The following is a 25121-nucleotide window of genomic DNA, read 5'->3' as shown; positions in this document are numbered from 1 at the left end:
ATGGTTATTCAGGAAACTTCCTAAATCCCATACAAAATGGGTAACAACTTTAAGATTGTTTCTTATTTTATTTTAATTTTTTTTAAGATTGTTTCCATTAAAACACACACATACGCAATATTTTTGGAAGTAGTTCTTAAAGGGGTTCATGATACGGAATGGCATAGCAGAGCTGAAGTAGAGTGAAAGGAAATAATGGAACTGCCAGACTTGAATTACCCAGATAAGTTTATTGTTATATACGTACCATTCTTCTCCTAGAGTAATTTCCTTTGTCATAAGCAAAGATTAAATTTACCACACTAAGAAAGAAAAGTTTTAAAATAGAAACAAATTAACTTAGGTTTTAAAAGAGAAAGTAATTTTGCATAACTAGATTATGAAAACCATACAAATAGAAACTGCACCTAGGCCAAAGTATCTAAGAAAAACTTGTAGATTCATTCTAAGAATATTCACTGGAGGCCTACTATGCTTCAGGTACTAAATAAAATAGTATGTATATATAAACACACACACACACACATCTCATTTTTATTTCATTATTCCATTTTCATTTGATTTTCTTAACTAAAGCAATTTCAGGAAAAAGAAAAAGGGGATGGTTACTGGGCTTCCTTTTTTCCATTCGTGAATAAATTTATTGGATTTTAAACAGAGTAGGGGTCTTCCAGATATAACCCTGGGGACAATTACCTGACATGCCTAGAGACAATAACTTGAACTAACATTAAATCTTACAAAATTAACATCCTAAAATTTCTATGAATTGGTTATTTAAACCAGCAAGCAATCAACCAAAGAAAACCTTTAAGTAATGATGCTGACACTGTAAGATACACATAGTAAATTGGTAGTCCTTTGAATGGAAAGACGGAAAAGGGTTTTTAGTTCAGCCATATTTCTGTTCAAATGCTTTTAAAATTGTATTTATACAAACAGACCTTAGAAAGCTACATAAATCACTGTTCTGGAAAATTTAGCCTAATTCCTCTAGAGTCCAGTCGAAGTCTAGCTTTATCACTTTATTTATTAGATACAATGGAATGAAATAAGCTAGGGAAAAAAAGCCTCAACAAAACAATCATTGAATAGCCTCAATGGTTATTTAAAAAAAAAAAAAGTGAAATTTTGTGATCTGGAATAGAGTACAGTTAGTAAACATATCAACCAGTTCTTACTAAGAACAGTATAAGCAATTGAGGATATTTTTAGAACGTTAGGATGGGAAAGGCTTTTATGCTTGGTTTCTTTGCTTGGTTGGTTGCAAATACTTTCTTAAGCATGGATAAATTGGGTAAGTGGAGCTATTATATTTAAATTAATTTAAAAAATTCCTTCAGTTAGTCAATGCTAAAAATTATCTCACTAATGAAGAGGAAATGCTATCAGTAAAAAAGTTATGTATTGATTGTTTTAGTATTTATTTATGATTGTGCCTAAAATTGATTTTGGTAATGCTGATATTGTAGGAATTTAATGTCCATATAACCAACATTTGGAAGGCCTGGAGAGTTAAACGTAGTTATGATAACATTTTGCTGCAAATCTATTATTTGACAATTTTATTGTGAAAAAAGAATCTGGTACTTCAAAAAGTGAGACAAAGCACTTGGCTAAACTCTTCTCTTTTTTAGGGAAAACTTAGCTGTATAGCAGTAGATAAAATCATTACATTTTATTAGAAACAAAATTAAATATTTGGGCCTTGGCAGTTAACTACCCCCAGAATCAAGAGCTCAAGGGCTTTGAGGACAAGTAAGCATATTGTGAATTGAAAAAAATATATTTTTTCAGAAAATTTTACAACTTCGAACATGATTTTAGCAAATTTTGTTACTCAATCCCTAAAATAATCCTGAGATAATGTTAGAAAAAAGCATTTGTCTTATTTCACTGATTTAATAACAGGAACAGGGGATTCAGATGATTTGCCTGAGCACAAGAAACATTTTCCCCAGAAACTAGAATCAGGGCCCTATGTCTCCCGATTTTTAATTTTTATTGTAATTTCTCCTCAGATTATAAATTGGGGAAATAAATAATAATAATAATAATAATAATAATAATAATACCTATTGTGGATTAAATGAAATAATGTATGTACACATTAAAGAAATGATATTCTTTCTTATTATTACAGGACATGCCAGGCCCTTCTGAGAGGTGAAGTTCTCACCCAATCTCCACTTATTGGAGATAATATTATTATCAAGTAAATTTGATTACTTACTCTTTATAAAATATTTCAAACTGGAATTGCAGATAAGTCTCCAGATGCTATTTTTAACCAAGCTTATTTACTGAAGATGATAAAGAACCTAAATATTGTTAAGTGTAAGGATCCAAGCTGTGTGTGAGAAAACTACAGGTTTCTTTCCGCTTAAATATTCCACTACCACCCAAAAATAAAAACAGTCAGAAAGACTGTTATTAATAATCTAAAAAGGGACGCCTTGGTGGCTTAGCAGTTGAGCGTCTGCCTTTGCTCAGGGTGTGATCCTGGATTCCCAGGATCGAGTCCCACATCAGGCTCCTCACACGGAGCCTGCTTCTCTTTCTGCTTGTGTCTACTTCTCTCTGTGTCTCTAATGAATGAATAAATAAAATCTTAAAAAAAATACTCTAAAAATATAAGATTTAAAAATATATATATAAGATTTACTGAAAAAAATGTACTTTAAAACTACAAAAATCCAGCTCTATTTCATGCTACTTCTATCCTGTCACTCTCATTTTGCTTAAATAGTTATGTGCCTTCATGCAGAGCATATTCCTTGAGCCATCAAGGTCGAATTAAGACTCATTCCACAGGCTCTCCCACAATGATAAGACGTTTTTTACAAAATACTGATTTTGCTGATTACTTATCTGTACTATTAATTAAACCACAAGCTTTGCCTATCACAAAGACAACAGTCAACTATTTGAGAAACAAAGGGTAGCCTGAACACATCACAATTTTAAAAATTAGATGAATTAAACAAAGTTTTCAAATATGTTTCCACAGATTCTTCTTAACTACAAAAAAATTCATTGTCTTATTCAATGTTCCAATAAGGAGTCTTTGAATACAATGGAAAGGATACAGTATCTCCCACATGGTTTTCTTGCCACAAACATTTAACCTGAATCTAATTATAAGAGAATAATCAGAAAACTGAAATTGTGAAATGTTCCAATAGGACAAATGACCTGGATTCTACCATGAAAGACAAAAACAGGTAGGAAAACTTCTACTTAAAGAAGGCTAAAGAGATATAGCAGCTAAAGGCAATGTGTGATTCTTGACTGGGTCTTGCATGAAAAAATCAAAGGCTATATAAAAGAACATTATTTGAATTATTGGAAAAAATTGTGTATGGATTCTATGCTATAGGATAATACTTAATGGTAAATTTCCTGTGTGTGTTAGTAATAGAGAGTATGTTCTTAAAACATGTTTGTGGAAAGATTTAGGAATTAAATATTATAAAGTCAGCACTTTTCTTTTGAAAAATCAAATATAAGATAAATATATCTGCACATACATACACAGAAAAGTGGCAATCAAGTGTGTCAAAACTCAAATATAAATTCAGAAAAATGGGTATATATTTCTGAATATACCATTTTTTCAACTTTTTAATAAAAGTTATATAAAAAAGAATAGATGAAAAAATAAAAGAATGTTTTTTTAATGGTTTATTTTTCTTCAAATCCATAACTTCAGCTATTCTCTCTCTATAAATAGCTAATTTTGGATATATTTCCTCCTTTCACCAACTTAAGAAATCTGACCACAGCTGGTTGCCAATTCTTCTCAAATGCATACACAAAAAAGTATCTTCCTTGCTATCTCTAGTTAGGTTACCTTTCCTCTCTTCCTCCATGTCCTATGCAGGGATAGAGGAAAGACGGAACTTTTTTCCTCCTCTTCTAATAATTTCCGCTCTGTACAGTAACTGTATCAGAAGTCAAATAAAAAGACTGTAGGCAATTAGTGATCCAGTGTTGATTGGGTGAAGTGATATGGAAGCTGCATTTTTCATTTCTTGTTGTTTATTCAAAGAAGCATTAGAGTTGAGGTCATGTGGTGCTCCAGGAACCACGGTGGTGGGAAGAAAATACTCCCTTCATACTTGCTCACATTTTGAAATATCTCCTCAGCTTACTGCTCACAAGTAACATTAGAAATACTCTCTCTGCCGTAGGAAATTAAAAGATGTGTGTTTGCAAGTGTCTGATACAGAACGAGGGGTGTGGGTCAGTGAGGAAGGTAGTGCTATCATTCTTTTATTAACTAAAAGGGATATGTTGCTTCTTGGTGGGCTGGACAAAAAGTAATCAACTCTAGAAAATGACAAATTGTTACAGGCTTAGATCTAAGTATGTTGGACTTTGGAAAAAGCACAGTAAACTGATTTCAAAGAATCTAAAAATTTAAAGAAATTAAAAGAAACAGAGATAAGCTATCTTGCAAAATATGTATTTCTCAGAACAAAAATGAATCCACACTTTAAGGAAATATATAGATATCATTTAGGGTCTGGGCATGGCTGAAGTCTCCCTCTTAATAAATATATTTCAAACTGGTAGATGTAAAACATTTAATACATTACACATGTAACATATGCTCAAAGCTCTGCTGTGCTTTTCCATTGCAGTTTGAGTAAAACCTGTGCCCAACACCATTCCAATGGCCTTACAGTACCTTCCATTCTAGACCCTTTGACTTTTTCTGCTAATGTACCTTCTCTCTTACACTTTCCACTCCAAATATACTGTTCATAAAGTTCCTCAGACACATCAGAATCACCCTGGTTCAGGGTATTCTTGTTGCATCTGCCTGGAAGAGTCTTTTCCCCAGAGGATCTGCATGGCTGACTTTCTCACCTCTCTCTGCTCTTAACACTGCACTAGTGTCTAATGAGAGAGGTAGCATGCTAGCAAATAAGTAATTACAAATTTTTATAAATCTATGAAGGAAATCTATCATAAAATGGTTCACTGAGAACTCCCAAGAATAATTCTTAGATCTAAATTGTTGTTAATTTTTAATATAAAGTTAATATTCAAGATACTGTAATAAAATCTTGCATAGTTGATCATTTTTGAAACCATTTTCTTTTTGTGGAATATTCCATATTTGGAGAGAATTCAATCTGTCAGTTTCTAGTATCTTTTCTTAAATAAATACTTAATTTAAAGTACTATATACCAGTTATGATTTTCAAGCTCTACCTCTCCCTCGATCCCACATGCTATATATGGCAAAATTAAAAAAAAATGAGCATAAAATTTGGCAACGTAAGTGTGCAACCTTAAGCATGATGCACTAAACATTTTATTTTTCACTAATAAAATCATTACTTAAACTCAAAATAGCTTTTCTTTTTAGAATTTAAAGAATAAAAATATTTTTTATTTTTAATTATTTTTCATTTAAAAAATATTTTATGCATTTATTTGACACAGAGAGAAAAGACAGAAAGATAGAGCGTGCATGCACAAGCAGGGGGAACAGCAGGCAGAGGAAGAACAAAGCTCCCTAATGATCAAGGGGCTTGATCCCAGGATCCTGAAATCATGACTTGAGCCAAAGGCAGATGCTTAACCAACTGAGCTACCCAATCACTCCTAAAATTATTATTTTTTTAAATAAGTACTTTCCTTCATGAGCAACTGCACAATCTTGTATTGTAAAACTATCTATTTTTTTTCCAGCATAGGAAAAGTTTAGCTATAAAATATCTGACACACAGAATCTATGGTATGACATTAAAACTTTCTAAATTGTCACTGTTTGAAATCAATACTAAATAAAGAAATAAATAAAATGATTTCAAACAGCAAAATCAATGCTTATACCTGGACTGGAGTCAAGTGTGGGATAGGGGCAATTAGGATATATTAAACTACAAAAACACAGAAATAGAAAGAGATGTGAGCATCAAAATAAGGAAAGTGAAGTCTTTTAAAAGGTAACAAAGGGAAGCCTGGGTGGGTCAGTCAGGTAAGTAGACTCTTCCTCCTCAGCCCCTCCCCCTGCTCATGCTCTCTCAAATAAATAAATATATTTTAAAAAATCTGTAAAAAAAAAAAATCAGTGTCAAGTTGAACTGACAGGAAAAAGTGGTTTGCTTTTTTTTTTTTTTTTTTTTTTTTATCTCCCAAAGAATTACAATTTGAGTAGAGGAAAGAGCTATAGGTGATATAAATTATCAACTCTTCTAAAGCATTTGTTACAATGCTTTACAAAATCACAGCAGAAATATTAATTAGTTTGAAACTTACACTCCCATAAACTAAAATACTCCTCCCATAAAGAGTGTTCACAAAAAGAATCCCTAGTAAGAGAAGAGAGACCATTGGATTTGATGTATTTAACATTCTGCTGAGCAACAGATAAATAAAACTGTAGGTGATCCACAATAATGGAAAAGTTTTAAAATACCATGGATACTATCTCAGTTTAGTATAAAATTATCTAATTTCTGTAATGATTACATAGATTTATCTATCTATCTATCTATCTATCTATCTATCTATCTATCTATCTATCATCTATCTAATCTATCTATTTAGAGAGCCCATATGCGCTCAAGCAGGGAGAGGGGCAAAAGGAGACAAGATTTCAAGCAGACACTCTACTCTGCTAAGCATGGAGTCCAACATGGGGCTCAATCTCACAAACCTGATATCATGACATGAGCCAAAATCAAGAGTCGGATGCGTAGCAGACTGAGCCTTCCCAGCACCTCTGTAATGATTACTTTTGTGTCAAAAAGAGAAGACAGTCAAATGCTTCCTTAGACAATAAAAGTACAGTGAACTCAGAAGTAGTTAACCAGCAAAATTGCCACCTTAGTGTAGACACATCCCTGCCTTCTTTAACCTGTCTAAATTGACCTACCTATTGTTGAAAAGAAAATGACAGGGCCAAAATGGCATCACTCAGGCCAAATCACCGAAGCCCAGTTCGGGGACTTAATACCTAATCTAATGGCAGTTTCAATCTCTCCCAGGAAATGTAAGTCTTAACCAGCCAATCAGGAATATTCTAATAAGTACCAACGGGCTAATCTCTCACAGGGGTCCTACCCCAAAGAGGAGGTAATTTCACTTAAAAAGACCCCCAGCCTTTCCTCCAGGGAAGGTGATCTGGCCTGAAATAATCTTTCCTCTATTTTGCTAATAACTTCCTCATCCTACCCTCTCCAATAAAACCTTCCATTTTGATAAATTATTGGAGTTCCCAACTACTGTTAGATGGGACACTGCCTGATTCATGAATCCCTTAATAAATCCAACCAGATCTCCAAACATACTCATTTGAATTTTTCTTCTTTAAAATTAAGAAATCTCTCTTACTACTCCTTTCAAAAATCAGTCTTAGCCCTTCTCTCCCTTGATAAATTATAAATTCCCTGAGGTCAGGGAACTGTTTTGCCTTATTTATTCCTCACAGTATTTTGTGGTGGTGGAATAATATGAAATTTTAAACAGAATGGACAGAATGAGCACTTTGAGAAGATGACAGTGAAACAGAGACTTAAAGGGGATGAGGAAGTTGGCTATGGCGGCTGTCTGGTGGGGTAGGAGGAGGGGGACTTTCAAGTCTAATACCGAATGTGTTTGTGGAAAGGCAAGATAGGCTGTAATGGTTGAAGTCAAGTGTGCCAGAGGAAGAGGAGAGGAGTAGGAAAGGAGATCCAAAGATGCTAAGGAGGCCAAGATTTGGGATTTGCTCTGATTAAGAGAAGAAGTCATTCCAATTGGATCAAAGCTATGAAGTACCTGATTTGCATTTGAAAGGGATTGCAGAGCTGATTTCTGAGAATGAATCAGACTAGTGAGGAGGTCTGACTCACATTTCACAAGTACCCCTCTGGCAACTCTACTGAGAATAGATTTAGGAGAAGCAGGAAGGGAAGCAGAGAGACCAACTAAGGAGCTCTAACTAGAAAATGAAGGACTAATGACAGTGGCTGTGACCTAGGTGGTAGTGATGACGATGCTGAGAATTTGTCAGATCCTCGATTTTGCAGCATATGCTGACAGGATTGGATGTACAGCATGAGCAAGAAGAAACAAATCAAAAATGGTGCAGGGCTTAGGGCCTGAGCATCCTGAAGGGCAATGCACCCTTCATGAACTAAGAAGACTCAGGGGAGAGAATACCGGAAATGTGGTTCTAGAATTGAGGCACTTATTAGAAGCCTAAGTGGATAGATACAACAAGCTAGCAGTTGAATCTATGAGTCTGGAGTTCAAAAATGGAGATAGGAATCTGGGCAGCATGAGATGTTTAGAGCCATATGGCCATATGAGATCATCCAGGGACAAAGAACAGATAATGCCCATACTAGATCTAATTACACTTTGGGCCAGAGCAAGGAGAGGTCACAGTGATGAGAGGAACCCACAAAGGAGGCTAAGAAGGACCAGCTGCAGAGGAAGGAAAGAAACAAGAGGGAGGGGTATACCCAAGGAAGGGTGAAAAAGGTGTTGCAGGAATGTAGTCAGTGCAAATTCTCCACACATTGCCTTACTAAATACATCCTACTCATCCTTCAGATTGGAACATTTATTTTTTGGTAAGCCCTTTCGGAGCAAACCTGCCTTATTCGATGATCCTCCACTGCACTGCAAAATCACAGTGTGTGTCTCAATTACAATACTCAAAAATGTCGTTAAAAGAAGGAAGGAAGTGCTCGATGGACAGCCGACATAGCACAGATGGCAGCTAAGGGCGGCACGCGCAGTGCACAGGTAAGAGCCCAGAAGGAAGACCTATGCATCAGGGTACCACAGCTGAACAGCAACAGCTGGGAGATTACTCAGCTGACTCCTCTTGCTCCCCTTTCCAGCTCATCAAGCAAAACTAGCCAATATAATTCTGTGTCCTTCTTACGTTTTCCTGCAGGGTTAGAAAGTGACAACTAGCAAACAATAAATATCTATTCCAACGCTTTGCTGTATTTCTCACTGTGCCTGAATAGATGGGTGTTCTGTTTTACAAATTAGTCTAATATAAGTTTAGTTACCGTGTTTCCTTTTGGACTTCTAGTATTGTTCAGTCTGCTTGTTTCCTGTTTTTCAAGTGCCGAAAACATGCTGTGAGATCTAAATGCGCCTGACTGGCAATTGCAAGAGACTGTGGTACAGAAAACCATGGCATCCACGCTGTGTGACTGACTGCTAAAGGGAAATACTGATTTGCATTTATTTTATCTCTCGTTGACATGCAATAATGGTCATAGCCAGGATTCTTGTATAATGGTTGAGTAGAGGGTACTATGCCACGCCAGCAACAACAACAACAAAAAAAGATATTTTGTTGTTTCTTTTTTTTTTCTTTTTTTTTTGTTGTTTCAAATATGATTCCTTTTTCTAAGTTTGCATTTATTCCCTAAATGGAAAAATAGAATCCCAGAGCCACACTAACACACTCCTGGTTGAAATCTAACATTTGTTAGTATAGCTAGTCTTGCTAAACTACATCAATTTGTGATGCTCTGAGAAAATAGGGTATGTGGTCCTTTAAAGATCAAAATTTGAACTGTGCTGACACAACTGAGGTAATTTACTTTTAAGGTGCTAACAGGGTTTGGATCTGGCCTCCCTCTGGGTTACCTATGCTATCTCTAAATTCAACAGTGAGTGTCAAAGAAAATTTTGGATGAAATTATTTAGAAAAAATGACATCAAGTAGATAAAACCTTTGCCACAGTTTTCACTTCTGAAAACATGTTGGAGAGTAATCCTTCCTCTGTTTTTATTGACATCAGGGAGATAAGAAGAGAATTTACAACGATTTAATTTCGTTACTAACCCATCAATCTCTATAACCAAGCTAATAAGGCTTTTGTGTTTCTTAAGCCTTTTGTATTTTTATGTCCTAAATATATCTGAAATCTAAGTCCTCCTCGTGCTCTCCCCCACCCATGGCAGCCAGACTCATGCCAGGAGGAGACTGAGCCAAATTAGCTGTGTTTCTGACTTTGGAAACTATCACCGGGATTTTCCCTTAGACTAGGGTTTTCTTGACTGGAGAAAACCCACTTCATTATATTAGAATTTGCTAAGCCCTTTGCATTACCAGATGTTGTTTATTGTGCTAATGGCTACTTTGACAAGAGTCATTTTGGCAGTATTTAATTCTACCCATAGCTCCTTTGTCTTCAACCTACCAGACCCTGGTTCCTCACCCCACTGCACTGGCCTTTGGGTCCTCAGGTCCCACCTGGCTTTGTTCACAAGGTCTCATTTATTCATACGAAATAAGAGCAGGGGAGACTAAGGGGAATTTTTATAAGCACAGTTTAACTTTACAGGCTAACTTCAATTTTATAAACTATGTTGATAATAGAATAAAAAAAGGTTTCTTTGAATCAACCAGGAGGATATGAGTTGAACCATATCCCCAGAGAGTTTCTGAATAGAATTACTAAGAAGCTGGAAAACCTTTGAAGCAAGACTGGACTGTGGACTTAGGACTTTTCACAGTGGTATCCTGACCATATGCTTAGATACTTTTATTACATGGTATATATCTTACCTTAACTTCCACATGTGCCATCAGTACTGCAAAATTCGTTAGGTGGTTACAAGAGCATGTAGTGTGTGTTTTATTTGTTGTCAGGAGCCGACAGCCTTGTGTTGACCAATAACCTGTCATTGTGCGCTTGGAATAGCTCCAAAATGAACAGTTAGGGTTGAAATTCTCCTCAGACTGCTATAAGGGAAAAAAAAAATCAATAAAGCCAATAAGTATTTTATGATCACCTAAAATAGATAGGTATTTTCTTTACATCTAACACAACTTCATACTCTATTCCAACTTTTGTGGAGATGTATACCAGTGCTTTTATCTTAAGTGGGCTTCATTAAGCCTAAGCAAATTTGAATAGATGTTGTTTATTTCCTCTGATTACAGATGAATTTACTTTTTAAAAATTTAATATTAATGGAATACTAGTATCGATATCTCAGAATGACTTCAACTAATCTCAAAGTAAAGTACATTATAAAGGATTTAATTACTCTAAGCAATTTCTGAGAAGATGGTCTTTAGAAATCTTTGTTCAATTTATGATACAATCTTTGTACATACATAAAGATATGTCTATGCACAAACACATAATTACTTGTAACATCATATGTGAAGCCATGTCCAATTTCACTAAATATGTTGCTAACTCTTTTAATTATGGAGACACGTTTATAAATCTATCTACAAATATTGTATCAGAAGCATTTAAAAATTCAAGAATTATTCTCACTCATCTTAGAAAAAAAAATCACCACTATCATTCTATAGATAATGAATTGCTATCTGTCAAATAATAGGAAAAAACTCAAGAAAATTAATATACTTCTTGTTTGTGCTATAACAAATATAGATAATGTGAACAAACTTAACATGCCATTTTCTTACCTTAATATGTTTAACGGTGAACACCACAGGATCAGCTAAATAAACCTTATTGCTGAACTCTTTGTTTATTGCTGCGGTAATAACAGGGGAATTGACAATAACAGAATGATTGGTGGACATAGCCTCTGTTCCCAACTTCATGCTGGCATTCTCCGTGGACAAATAAGGACCCAAGTTATTGTACAGGACAAAGGCCACTCTGATCTCTCCTGAAATAAATATAAATATGAATTATAGGTTGGGAAGAAAATCTCATTATTCTGTACATTCCACTTAATTTAGATAGTTCTAATTAAGTTCTAATCAAATCCATACAGTATATAATCACAACAAAATTAAGCATTCATTTTAACCAAAGTGCCAACTCATTCATGAGAAATGGAATGTCAAGTGATGCTGAATAAAGTACATATCAATATTTTAAGAAATGAATGTCAATCCCTATCTCACTCTGTACTCAAAAGTTAAAGACAGATCATAGATCTAAACATAAAAACCAGAACCATAAAGTTTCTAGATCAAAATATAGAATCTCTATGATCTTGGAGTAGGCAAGAATGACATGGATAGACCAAAAAGACATTGACTATAAAAGAAAAAAAAAACGGTAAACTGTGCTTTGTCAAAATTAAAAATGTATCTATCAAAATATAGCATTAACAATAATATATATGAGACACATCTATATATAGCAGTTCTACTAATCAATAAGAAGAAAATAATGCATGAAAATAGCAAAAGACATAAACACATACTTTAGAAAAAATATATATGAAAGGCTAATAGAAACATGAAAAATTTTCAGCATCACTAGTAATTAGGGAAAAATGAAAAATCACACTGAGATACCATTTCATACCCACCAGAATTTATAATATCAAAATGACTGGTCACACTAATATTGATAAAGCTGTAGAACAGCTAGAGCTCCTATACACCACTGGTGGAAATGTAAAATAGTTCAACTATTGGGAAAAATGGTGATTTCTTATAAAGTTAAGCATATCTATATTTCCTAGATAAGTGAAAATGGGTATCTGCAAAGGGAAAACAAAACAAAACAAAACAAGCTTGTATAAGGATGTTAATATTGTCCTTATTCATAATATTCCTTGAAGGGAAACAACTAAAAAATCTACCAATAGACAAAGTATGGCATGCGAATATAATGGAATATACTATGCCTCACTAAAGAACTACTGAGAGCAAAAAATAAACTATTATAGCATGATGACAAATCCCCAAAATACTATGTTCAGTGGAAAAATTCAGACAGAAAAGGGTACATACTATATGATTCCAGTTATATAATGTCTACAAACATGTAAAATTTGTCTATAGAGATAGTAATGAGAGTAATTTCATCAGATAGGGAGAGGACTGGGAGGGGTCACAATTTCTGGGTAATAGAAGAGATTTATGTCTTACTTTATGTAATATCACAGAGGAATGTTCAACTGTCAAATTCATCAAGCTCGTTATTAAGCTATGTGCATTTTATTGTATGTAAGTCATATCTCAATTGTAATCAAAAGTAAAAACAATTATTCAAAATCCTTATCTGTCTTAAAACTCAATTACTATGTTCTTTGATAGTCACTTTCTCCATACATCCTTCCACCTTTTTTTCTCTTATGATTATCTTTTATGTGCAATCTTCTATACAATTAACCTTCTTTTAACATGCTATCAACCATATTTTCTTTCTTACAATACACCAACCCCTGTGTCTTACTTCTGATATGAATTCATATCGGCTCACAAGCACTGTCCTGACTACTATGGTTACTAAGATGAGGAAGTCTCAGTCCTTATCCCTGAATCTCAGAGTCACGTGGAAAAAAAAAAGAGAAATTTTAATATATTTCTTTTGAGGAGCACGTCTAAACTGCGCTCCCATATTTGGAAAATTCACTACTATCAGGGATTTATGGACACAAAATGGACATATATTTGCTTCCTCAGCCTGTCTTGCAAAGAGGTTACTCTGGGCACCTCAGCTAGATGCCTCCCATTGGATGCACTAGACTCTGACCTCAGTTCATTGCAGAAGCTCGTGACACGGAAGCAGGGGGTGGTGCAGCAGTAGCCGCCTCCACTTGTGTTTCACCTGTGGCAGCAGTGACATCTCACAGCAATGATTCTGTGTGATGATAAAGGCTGCTGTCAGCTTCCTGGCTCTTGTTTTCTGAGCCCGATTCTCCAGGCTTCTCAGTAATTCTATGAGATATCCATCGTCCTTTCAGTAATTCAGTAGAATGATTATAATTATAATAAGAGCTACCTAAAGGAAAGGGGCATTCTAAAGCTTCCAACCCACATCTGTTAACACAGTACTGAGCAAACAACAGTAATTCACTAACTACTTCTTGTGTGTTACAACACAGCATTTCATTTTAGTTCTTTTCTCTAGGTTTAATATGAAAATACTAAATTTTGGAAGGCTAAACTTAACATTTTTTCCCCTTTCTGGTTGACAGTAACAACTTTTATTGTAACTGTTTGATAACTGACTGATAATTCCTACCAATTTCCACCTATGGGATAGTGTCTCCTTGACATTCCCCCTTGTTGTATCAATACATTTTAGTCACGTATAATTGTTATATATTCTGCAATGCAAAAGTAATGCTTAAATGTGACCTAAAACACACACACTACTTTAATAAATAAAATAAATGAACACAAAACATAGTATGACTAATATAGCCATATTTTAATTGCCATTAGCTGTGTACCTGAAAGGTCATATATTTATTTGATAAATTCTTAGGAAGTTTATGCATATGCCAGGCACAAGGGTTACACCAGCAAACAAGTAAGAAAAAATTCCCCTGCTCTCATGAGCTTACCACCTAGAAGGAAAGTCAGATAACAAGCAGGCCACTTAAAAATAATAATTATAGTATTTCATATAATGTTAAGTGAATAACCGCCATGAAAAATCATTGGCATAAAATTGGCTAGTGGGAAAATAGCATTTGGGAAAGAATGATGTACCTTCAGGGAGACAGATGAAAACTTCCCTTCCTGAAGAGGTAAGATTTATACTGAACAGAGAATGACAGAGAAGTTTCTATGTAAAGAACTGTAAAAATTGCATTCCATGAAGAAAACAAAAATCTGATACAGAAACACTCTTGGTGTATTCAAGGAACAGAATCAAGACGAGACCAGAGAGAATCCTTGTGCACTGTTGATGGGAATGTAAATTGGTGCAGCCACTGTGGAAAACATTTTGGAGGTCCCCCCAAAATTAAAAATAGAACTACCACATGATCCAGTAATTCCACTTCTGAGTTTTTATATGAAGAAAACAAGAACATTAACTCAAAAAAGATCCCTGTACTCTATGTTCATTGCAGCATTATTTACAAGAGCTAAGACATGTAAACAACTCAAGTGTCCACTGATGAATGGACAAATAAAGAAAAGGGAATAGTATGCAGCCATTAAGGAAGAATGATATCTTGACATTTATGATAACATGGATGGACCTTGAGGGCATTATGCTAAGTGAAATATGTCAGACAGGGAAAGACAAATATTGTATGACCTCACTTATATGTGGAATCCAAAAAAATTAAAAATAAAACAAACTAAATTCATAGATATAGAGAACAAACTGATGGTTGCCACAGGCAGGGGGCGGTGAGAAAATGGCAAAATTTTTGGCAAAATGGGTGAAAATGGTGAAAAGGCAAAAAGTACAAACTTCTAGTTATAAAATAAATGTCATGGGATGTAGCATATAGCATAGTGACTACAGTTAATAATGCTGTAATGGATATTTTGAAAGTTGCTAAGAGAGTAAATCTTAAAAGTTCTCAGCATAAGAAAAAATATAACTCTATGTGGTGATAAATGTTAACTAGACTTATTGTGTTGATCATTTTACAATACATACAAATATTGAATCTTTACATTGTATACCTGAAACTAATATAAAGTTAGATGTCCCATATATCTCAATAAAAATGAAAAAGAATCCAGACTAAACTTTCGGGATCATTGTGGGCATGCTAACAATGGACAGGAAATGGGGCAGACATGAGGCAGGAAAGAAGTGAACAAGCACATGGTGGCCAGTGACACCACCTGATTTCATTTTACGTGCAATTGAACACAAACTGGTCAGATTGACATTTCGGGAAGAACTCTTTGTCAACAGGATATTCTGTTGGGAGGCAGAAAGAGTGGACAGAGGGAAATCAGTTGGAAAGCTAATGCAGAAATATGATTTTGCTTCTTAGAAAATCTTATTGCTGCCTGAAAAATTCACATAGTCAAATTAGCAATATAATGACTTATAAGGTCAGTCTTGTAAGATTTCCAACACTTAAAAAAATTTTGTTCTGTTGACAACAGTCTTAATTTGTTTTTCTTGGTATCATACAACAGGATCTTCTTTCTTTAAAACTATTCATCCTCCACTATGATATGCCACCTTTGAGTTGGCTGCTACAACCTGAGGGCATCTTCCCACCACCTAACAGGTCAAAGGATCTCATTTAGTTGGCAAAAGTATGTTTTTAAAAATTTGGTACTAGTCACACTGGAGATACATTTTCTCCGTGAGTTTATTTAATTCTCATTATAGTCAGTGAATTTAATCTTGTATCCAATTGACCTGAACTGACCAGTTCCTTTTCCCTAAATCATCTCACATTGAAATTTTCCATATGCTTTGCAAAGAAAACTCATAGAAACGCCTTCAAAAAAACGTGAATAAGAAAAAAAAATAGATCATTTAATTTTAAAATTAGAAGTACTCAATAAGGGGATCCCTGGGTGGCTCTGCGGTTTGGTGTCTGCCTTTGGCCCAGGGCGTGGTCCCGGAGTCCCGGGATCGAGTCCCACATTGGGCTCCTGCGTGGATCCTGCTTCTCCCTCTCCCTGTGCCTCTGCCCCTCTCTCTCTCTCTCTCTCTCTCTGTGTCTCTAATGAATAAATAAATAAAATCTTTTAAAATAATAAAAAAAAGAAGTACTCAATAAGTAAATAAAATCTTAAAAAGCGGAGGGGAGTGTCTGGGTGGCTTAGTCATTTGAGCATCTGCCTTCAGCTCAAGTCATGATGTCACCGTCCTGGGATGGAGCCCCACATCAGGCTCCCTGCTCATGGGGAGCCTGTTCTCTCTGTTCTCCCTGCTTCTGTTCTCTCTCTCTCTCAAATAAATAAATAAAATCTTAAAATTAGAAGTAAAATTCTCATTAAAATTTTTGAAACTAAATCTGTCAACTCCTTTCAAGAAAAAAGTCAGATATCTGTATTTTGTTGTTCATTAATTCCTCTCAGATTTAAGCTTCTGACATTGTACAGAACAATTTTCAAATGTGCCTGAGAATTTTGTAGACCTAATATATTGTGATGTTGTTGGCACAGAAGATAGGAAAGAAAAGGAAGAGGAAGAGGAGAGCTAGAACAGTTGAATGAGAGGAGAGCTCTTGGATAGCAGGTCTAAAATCCCAAGCCAAAAAACAAGTCATTGATGAGAATTCAATCTCACCATGCTTAGCAAATAAACTCTAACCTACCGTTTCGGCCATTCTGTTTTAATGTATTGGCAGACAATTGGATGGTGCTTCCGTGACCCATGTTTTCTGGAAATTTTAGGTCTTCTAAGTTTCCTTCTGTACTCAGCCTTGCGACTTCCAATTCTGTTAATGGCAAAGAGTTATCACTGTTCATTGAGAAACACAACCCAAGATGAGTTCCTAAATCATTTAAATATTTCTGAAATCAAAACACTGGAATTATTGTTATACTAATTATTAGTAGTCAAAATTTATAGTAGTTCAATGCTTTATTTTGAAAGTATTTCTTTAAAATAAGGCAAAAATTGTTTAAATCAGGTAAATAAGAATACAAATGTATCCATTATAAAGCCTAAAATTAAAAAAAAAATCAAACTCAAAGGCTTATACTCTGTCATTTACTTTAAATTTATTTTCAAAATATTATCTTCGTGAATTAAGTAAACGTCTCTTTATAATCTGGAGCTGCACTATCATATCAATATTGATCTATCTTTAAATCTAATAAGTTTGAAAGAGCTTTATCAAATCTTCTGAAATAAAACTGTCAGCTATATCCTTATGCACAATAAAAATAGATTTATACTCCTTATGAGCCAATAACACAATTACAAAAAAATCGTTTTATCACCTTCACTTAAATGACTGATTTCTTTATAGTACATAATTCAGACATTCTTACTATAACTGAAGTGACCTGTAAGCACTGTGTTAGGAAGATAAAATTTAGATAGTACAATGCAATACATAGATACATACAGACATAAAAACTAACTTATGGATCTCACTGTGAGTGATTTCAGGCTCAGATATCCAATATTGGAATGTCTTATGGAGGATAACATACATGATTATGAGGACCCTCTTAAGCCAGTGGCAGGTGATATAATTATAGAAAAAAAATCACTTATCTCCACTGAAATAAAAATCACTCATAATATCTGTGCTACCATAATTTTTTTTTCTTTTCTCTCTTCTGCTGTACAAGGGTCTCTGGCTCTTCTGTATAACAAAGGCCACTTACGAATATTGTCTGTGTTCTCCCTGACGATGTCAGTCTTCAAAAGGTTATCAGCCAGCACAAAAGCACTTTCCTCCACAGTGTCAAGCAACATGGTGGCTGCACGTAGTTGATCGCTTGTAGTCAGGTCTCTCCACGCATTTGAGGCTTGTGGCTGGAGGAGGTTGTTAACTGTCTCGACCATTGCCTACAAGAGGATGAACAGAATGACAGAGGTCTCTAGTGAACTCACAGAGCTGTCAGAAATCCAGGTGTACATGTTGCTCAGCAAGCAAGGATCAGCGGTGTGCATGAGTTCAGTATTGTCCCAGCCTCCCCTGTGACATGCTGCAGCAGAAGCATTCATTATTTTGTTCTGTTAAAACCCTAGCCGAGACTGCAAGGCAAGAGAAAAACCAGCTTTTGTTTTGAAGGACAACAAATAGATCCATGCTTGCTTCTTAGAATCAATAGCAATGGCCTCAATAAGACTATAATCACATAATTAAATTATTTGGCTGGGGAACTGTTGGCAAGTAATTTAAACCAACACTTTTATCAAATCACCCACAAAAATGATTTTTCCCTAGTATCACCATAAAACTAAATGCTGAATACAACAGAGATTAAAGGGGTGACTACAGACAGGATGATACAAGAATTTGTTGCCTATAGATAGGTTGAGGACCCACTGAGCAAACCATTTTTTTTTTTCTTAGCCAGTTGGTAAAATGTCAGGATGGGAAAAATATCAAAGCATACACACTCCTAGGGGCTTTGGATATGTTACGTGCGGAGAAAAACCTTCTCCATGCTGTTTACTATTAGGGAGGGCAATAAACAGTCAGAACTTGGCTACCTGTGGCCCTCAGGTGTTTTTCCTTTAAAAAATCAGCAGTAGGTACATAGAGAGATAAAGATCCACAGTTCTCATGGCTTCATCCAAAAGAATCATCTCCCTAGTTACAATTTATATATTTCCCATGGTTAGCTTTATGCTCTAGGTTACAAAGAAAAAAAAAACCAGTTCTCCCGATAAGGTCTCCTTACGGTTTCATTCAAACAGAGAATTACAAAATAGAAAAATACAACACCTGCAGTTTTCAAAGTGATCATCCCTGAACCCGTTGATTATGAAATATGCATCTAATCGAGAAACAGATTTGAATAAATAGCCGAAACAGGCACTTTCTGGGCAGTGCATGGGCGTTTTAAAACAAGACTCATATTATTGACACGTTGGCAGAAGGATTGAGAGAGACTGAAGAAATACCCATTACACTGCAGTGTTTTCTTCTGGCTGGTGTTTTCATAGTAACCAACTAACAACTGTTAAAAATTCAGCTTCATAATGAAACACCTTGGCTGCCAATTAACACCAGCTTCAAAAACTAATTTGCCTTTTGATAAGAGTTGTTTTTTCTTGATATTTTTCCCAGCTACTCCAAATTCTGGCCAAAAATCAACATCAATGGACTTGTATGGAAAATAGTCCTATACTTGCAACTTGAGTACTTTGCATCATTTACACACACACAAACAAACAGCAAACAAAAAAAACACCAAAAAATCTCTCAGGAGTTTAATAACTGGGTGTTTTCCCATAGTGGGCTTAGTTCCGCCATGTGTTCTGAGTTTAAAGCATGACCCAGAAGCCAGACAAAAGCATTTCCGAGCACAACAAAATGATTTGCTTTCCAGGAAGTTCTTTATAGGGATAATGCCAACAGGATATGCCAAAAAGGAGGTGCCACACTGGAAACAAATGAACAAAACAAGTTTAGGTATTTTCAGAAGCCAGAGAACATCGACCTTTTAAGTGCAAAGAAATATTCTTTCTGCGAGTAGATGATCCTCTGAATTCATTAGAAATGCTCTGAAAATCCCACATGCAAGAGAAATGATGCCTGTTTTTTTAGAGACAGCCGTTGTAACATTAGTTAAGATCTTTTTTTTTTTTTTTTATTAGTTAAGAATCTTAAACCGATGAATTTAAACCTGACCTCAGAGAAAATTTTATTGGGGATAATACAATAATTCTGCTCTGCTCTTTACTGTTTTTAATTTTTTTTTAATTTAAGAAATGCAAAAGAAGGAAGAAAGAGAAAAAACAAAAATAAACAACTATGGTCAACTCTGAGAAGGTTCTAAAAAGCCACCTGTTTACAACAGACTGTTCTACGTAAAATAACACATTTGAATTGGTAACTAACGAACTGAAGGCGCCCCTTTTTAAATCATCTTAGTTTTGCATCCGAAAATGTATGTAGTGCAATATTTTATCATAGTCATAAATTTTAAGCACATTTACAACAATTGCACTTTCCAAATGAATCATAATCTTTAAAGAAGTTTTCTATTAAAGCCCAAATGATTTCCAAGTTTATTATAGAAATGACAGACATAATAATACATGGTCCTAAAACCTGGATGGGTTAAGGCAGAAATCCAATATTTATTTATTCTTTAAAAAGCACTTGTCATGATGGCTTAAGTATAAATGCAAGGGAATTTCAGCACAAGGGCTGAAGACAGAATTCTGTAGTGCTAAAATCAGAGTATGGGATTTGGAACCACATCTGCTAAGTGTGGACCTGGACTGTGCCACTTTCTAGATGTATGATGTTGGGCAAGTTACTTAACTGCACTTCATCTGTAAATCTGAGACGATGGTATAAGCGTTTTATATTGCGTGGCAATATAAATGCATTTATGTTGCCTGCCTCAAAATATGTGTTTAAGGTGTAGTCTTATGTTGATTTGCATTGGATAGCAAAGTCCAGCTAGGGAAGAAGAGAGGTCTTCAGTGAATGAAGCACATACACATCATTGGTGGTGATTACAAAGCATTAGCTCTGAAGTGAGAGCCGCAAGGACTAACTTCTGCAATGTAATGTTCAGGAATAAACCTGTCTTACAACTTAACTACTAAGACTATATCACCTGAATCTTTGAGGATTAGGACAGTACAGGAGCATGTATATTAAATAATTCATAATGTATGTTTTAGAGTTTTGAAAAAACTGACCGGTTTTCTACTACTGAGACAGCATGGCCAAGTCAATCCTAATAGCTTTATAATTAATGCGGTTTGCTTAAACTTTCCAAATTTGCTGACATGTCCCTGTTACCAGTTGAATCAGGTCAATTAAGTAGTCCGACTCTCTAACGACAAAAGAATATCTCTATTTTGTTTTCTTTGTACATTTTTGCATTTGTATGTTTTACCCACAAATGATGACATCTGGTCATTATGTATGTGTGTGTGGTTTTCATTTTTCTTTTTGTCAAACAAGTTATTTGCATTCCCTTCTTAGTTCAACAGCATCTCTTTAAAGACAAGTTGATTTTCATTTTATTTGGTTACAAGGAAATGAGCTTAACTATGCTTAGAACCAAAGTTGAACAGGGAATATACAATGAATTGGACTAAAGTGAGGCAGTTGGTCCAACAGCTCTCACTGATTCTTTTTCTGCTATAAATATTTTTCCGATCTAAAATTTACATGATAAAGTTGGAAGAAAATACACTTGGTCCCGTATTTACATTAAAAAAGTCCTTTGATCCCTGAGGAAAAAAACAACAAAAATCACTTAATGGTTTGGATGCATACTGACTGAAATAATCTATATTTCTAAAAAGTGAATTTAATCACCAATGTCCTTGTGAGAAACTAAATGTCAACTCACTTTATTATCTTTTTCAAAACACTAGAAACTGAATAGGAGATGGCATTGGAAATTTGCATTCTAGTTGTCACTAAATTTCAGTGCATCTTTGGACATATTTATGTTTTCTAACCAATCAACAAAGTGGGAACTATACAAGAAAATAAATTTCATTATGTTTCAATTTGAGGGTAGTCAGGGGCATTCTGCTATTCGATATAACTCTTTATATAGTTTATCACTAGACTCTAAAGTGACTTTTGACTATTTCTAAAAATCAAATGTATAAAGTATAAAAGTCACTCGGATTCATACCAGGATCATGAGCGTATCATATCCTTCTGGACATATATTCGCATTACACAACTTTATTGGACCTCTTATCATAAAATTCATTGATGGTAGGACTAGTAAATTTAGGCAAATTCATTTTACTAGTTTTACTTGTAGCATATAGTTATAGTATGTTTATTAAAAGATGTTATAAAGTATATAATCATACTATTTCAAAAGGGAGGACTTACTTCTTTGCTCTAACTACTGTGAAAATTTGGGGGGACACCAGCTATTTATTTCTCTAGTACCATCTTTGTCTTTATTCCAAGAGGATATGCTTGTGAAATACCTAGGATCAATGGTGAGAGATCTATTTTTTAAAAGATTTTATTCATGAGAGACACACACAGAGAGAGAGAGAGAGAGAGAGAGGAGCAGAGAAACAGGCAGAGGGAGAAGCAGGCTCCATGCAGGGAGCCTGATATAGGGACTCAGTCCCGGATCTCCAGCATCACGCCCTGGGCTGAAAGCAGCCGCTAAACCGCTGAGCCACCGAGGGATCCCAGATGAGAGATCTGTTAATGTCACCTAGGTGAACCGTAAATCTTAGAACTAGCTAAGCAAAATCACCTGGAGAATTTAGTTACTCCTCCTTCCTTACTTGAAAACCATTAAAGACCCAAATAGAATGAATGCTTGTGAAAAGGTATGCAACTTTACCATTACTGCATTTTTCTGAAGATAGGTTTTCTAATCATAAGCCATTCCGGTTTTAGCTCAGGTACAAAAAGGTCTTAGACTATCAGCATAGCTAGGAAGAATGCCCCCACCCTTAACTCTGTTTACTGTTTTGTTTCCTTTGTATCACATGTCATTATATAAGGTACCTAAAATATGTATTTATCTACATGGCTATCTCAGATCTCACACTCAAGAAATTTATGTTTCATGAGGGGGCAACTCTGTGTCATTTATACGTGCCCAAAACTCTGCCTGGCATATATGTGTTCAATGACTCTGCTGAATGATTGCCATCTAATGAAGATTCATACTTCAGTGAGTCATCTCCATTTTCATGACAGTAGGGAAAAAAAAAATCTCTTAAAGTATTGGTTTTAGAAGAGCAAAGAATATGTAAGTATAAATGGAAAAAAAAAAAACCTAGTAACTAGTCAATATCTGAATCATTATCATTTAGAGATTCACTGCCATAATAGGTTCCTATTTTCATATTTAAAAACCTTGAATAGAACTATCCACACTTATGGTCTGGCTCTCTCACTAGATTACAATGTTCTCAGGGGAGAGACCATGTTTACTGGTGTTTTCCCAGGGTCAATTTTACTGCCTTGAGACAGTTTAGGTACTCAAAAAAATGTTCATTAGGCAAAGATCACCTACCTTTACTATCAAATCATTAATGACTTTATATGTAATAGAAATGAAAACGTCTGTAATAAATAAAACACAAATAAATAAAATAAACACATAAAATAAATACATAAAACACATAAATAAAAACATCTGTAATGTAATGAAATGAAAACATCTAGTTTTATAACTTTTTTCCATGTCTCCCAAGAGGTGTTCTGAGAGAATAAAGTGCTCAGTTATCACAGGGTTTGGCACGTAGACAGGCTGAATTACAGGGAATTAAGAAGACAATCAGAGTTCAAAAGGAGAAAAGCAGAACCACAGGCTATTGTAGTAAATGCAAACCACTAGGCATAACAAAAATATATTCTACAAAAAGCTTTCCAAAATGTTTTTAAGTGTACCAAAGCCCACTTTCAATGCAATTCAATGAGGTCCTATTAAGTATGTATGATATGCAAAGAACTAGGGAAGTCACTGTTGGAGGAGGTGAGGAAAGAGAAGGAAAACAGAGTCAGCCTTCAATTTGTCTACACTCCAAGGCAGAAGGTAAACAAAATAGAGCTAAAAACTCACAGCATATGGGACAAAAAGTAAATGAATTCTTACAGAGAAAGATCAAGAAAAGATCCCAGAAGGTGTGTAATTTTGAGTTAGACACTAAAAGATGAATAAACTTTCCTTGATTATGATGAGGATACTTAAGGCAAAAGGACACAATAAGCAAGGTAACGGCTAACACAAAACAAAGCAGGTTCTAAGGCAAGGAATGTATTGGGTTTGGGATGAGGAGAGTGTGTAGTGCATGGAAAGAGAGTGTTAAAAGAAGAGTATGGGGATGCTTGGGTAGCTCAGCAGTTGGGTGTCTGCCTTCCGCTCAGGGCGTGATCCTGGAATATCAGGATTGAGTACCACATCGAGCTCCCTGCATGGAGCCTGCTTCCCCCTCTGCCTATATCTCTCTACCTCTTTCTCTCTCTCTCACTCTCTCTGTCTCTCATGAATAAATAAATAAAATCTTAAAAAAAAAAAAAGATGAGTGTAGTGGGAGAAGCAGTAAGTAGCAGTCAGATCTTAGAAGATCTTCAGTATGATAGAAGTTTGGGTTATTATATACCCAAATATATATGTATATATCATATATAATATATCATTATATACCATAGATATGTATATGTATATATGTAATATTATAGTATATCATATGTAATATATAATACATGATTACATATATAATATAGTTGACATTCATTTATAATTTGAAAAGATAAAACAACTTTTCTTTAATTCCTCCTTTTTGATTTCTTGATATGAAGGTTATCAGTTGAGAATAAAGTAAATAGAACAAAAGCTTAAAACTATTACTGAATAGGGCACATTGTACTCTAACATACATTTATATATAGATTCAAATCAAAATTTTAAAGATCAAATGTTAGAGGAGTCTTCCAAACAGTTTTGAACTTACTGTTTGTTTTTTTTTTATTAGAAGTCAAGTTCAGTGACTGATATTTACACATCTGGTCAATAACCTAAGGTTCTTTTTATAATCACTGTCATTTAATATTATTAAGCATATAAAAACTACTAATCTCTGGACTCCCTTTTATATTACAGTGAAGTGTTGGCATTTCCAAGTCTTAATTAAAATTAGATTATATAACACAACTGACCTTAATATAGTGATAAGAGGCCTGAACAGTAGTACAAGATGAAACTAAAATTTCATAGAAAAGACTCTGCCTCTTTAAGAGATCCCTTGTTGCTTAAAAAATGTACTGTTTTTAGCAAACTGCAATTTATTGCACTATTTAAAAAATCTCAATTAGAATTAAATGATTGA

The 25121-nt window shown here is 34.8% G+C and overlaps 1 protein-coding gene across 23 annotated transcripts in view; it reads right to left on the bottom strand.

Moving 5' to 3' along the window:
* ADGRL3 (adhesion G protein-coupled receptor L3) overlaps positions 1-25121 on the bottom strand; it is a 682677-nt gene that overhangs the window by 150234 nt on the left and 507322 nt on the right. For all 23 annotated transcript variants that reach the window (XM_049092995.1, XM_049092994.1, XM_049092973.1 and 20 more), the window contains 4 exons: positions 17984-18167; positions 16960-17082; positions 11423-11631; positions 10544-10720 (listed from right to left, as the gene is read on the bottom strand). In XM_049092995.1, coding sequence (XP_048948952.1) covers positions 10544-10720; positions 11423-11631; positions 16960-17082; positions 17984-18167 — 693 coding nt within the window. The remainder of the gene's footprint in view (positions 1-10543; positions 10721-11422; positions 11632-16959; positions 17083-17983; positions 18168-25121) is intronic.

Source organism: Canis lupus, chromosome 13 (genome assembly GCF_003254725.2).
Source record: "Canis lupus dingo isolate Sandy chromosome 13, ASM325472v2, whole genome shotgun sequence".
Classification (NCBI taxonomy): Eukaryota; Metazoa; Chordata; class Mammalia; order Carnivora; family Canidae; genus Canis; species Canis lupus.
This window is presented reverse-complemented; position numbering and strand designations above follow the sequence as displayed.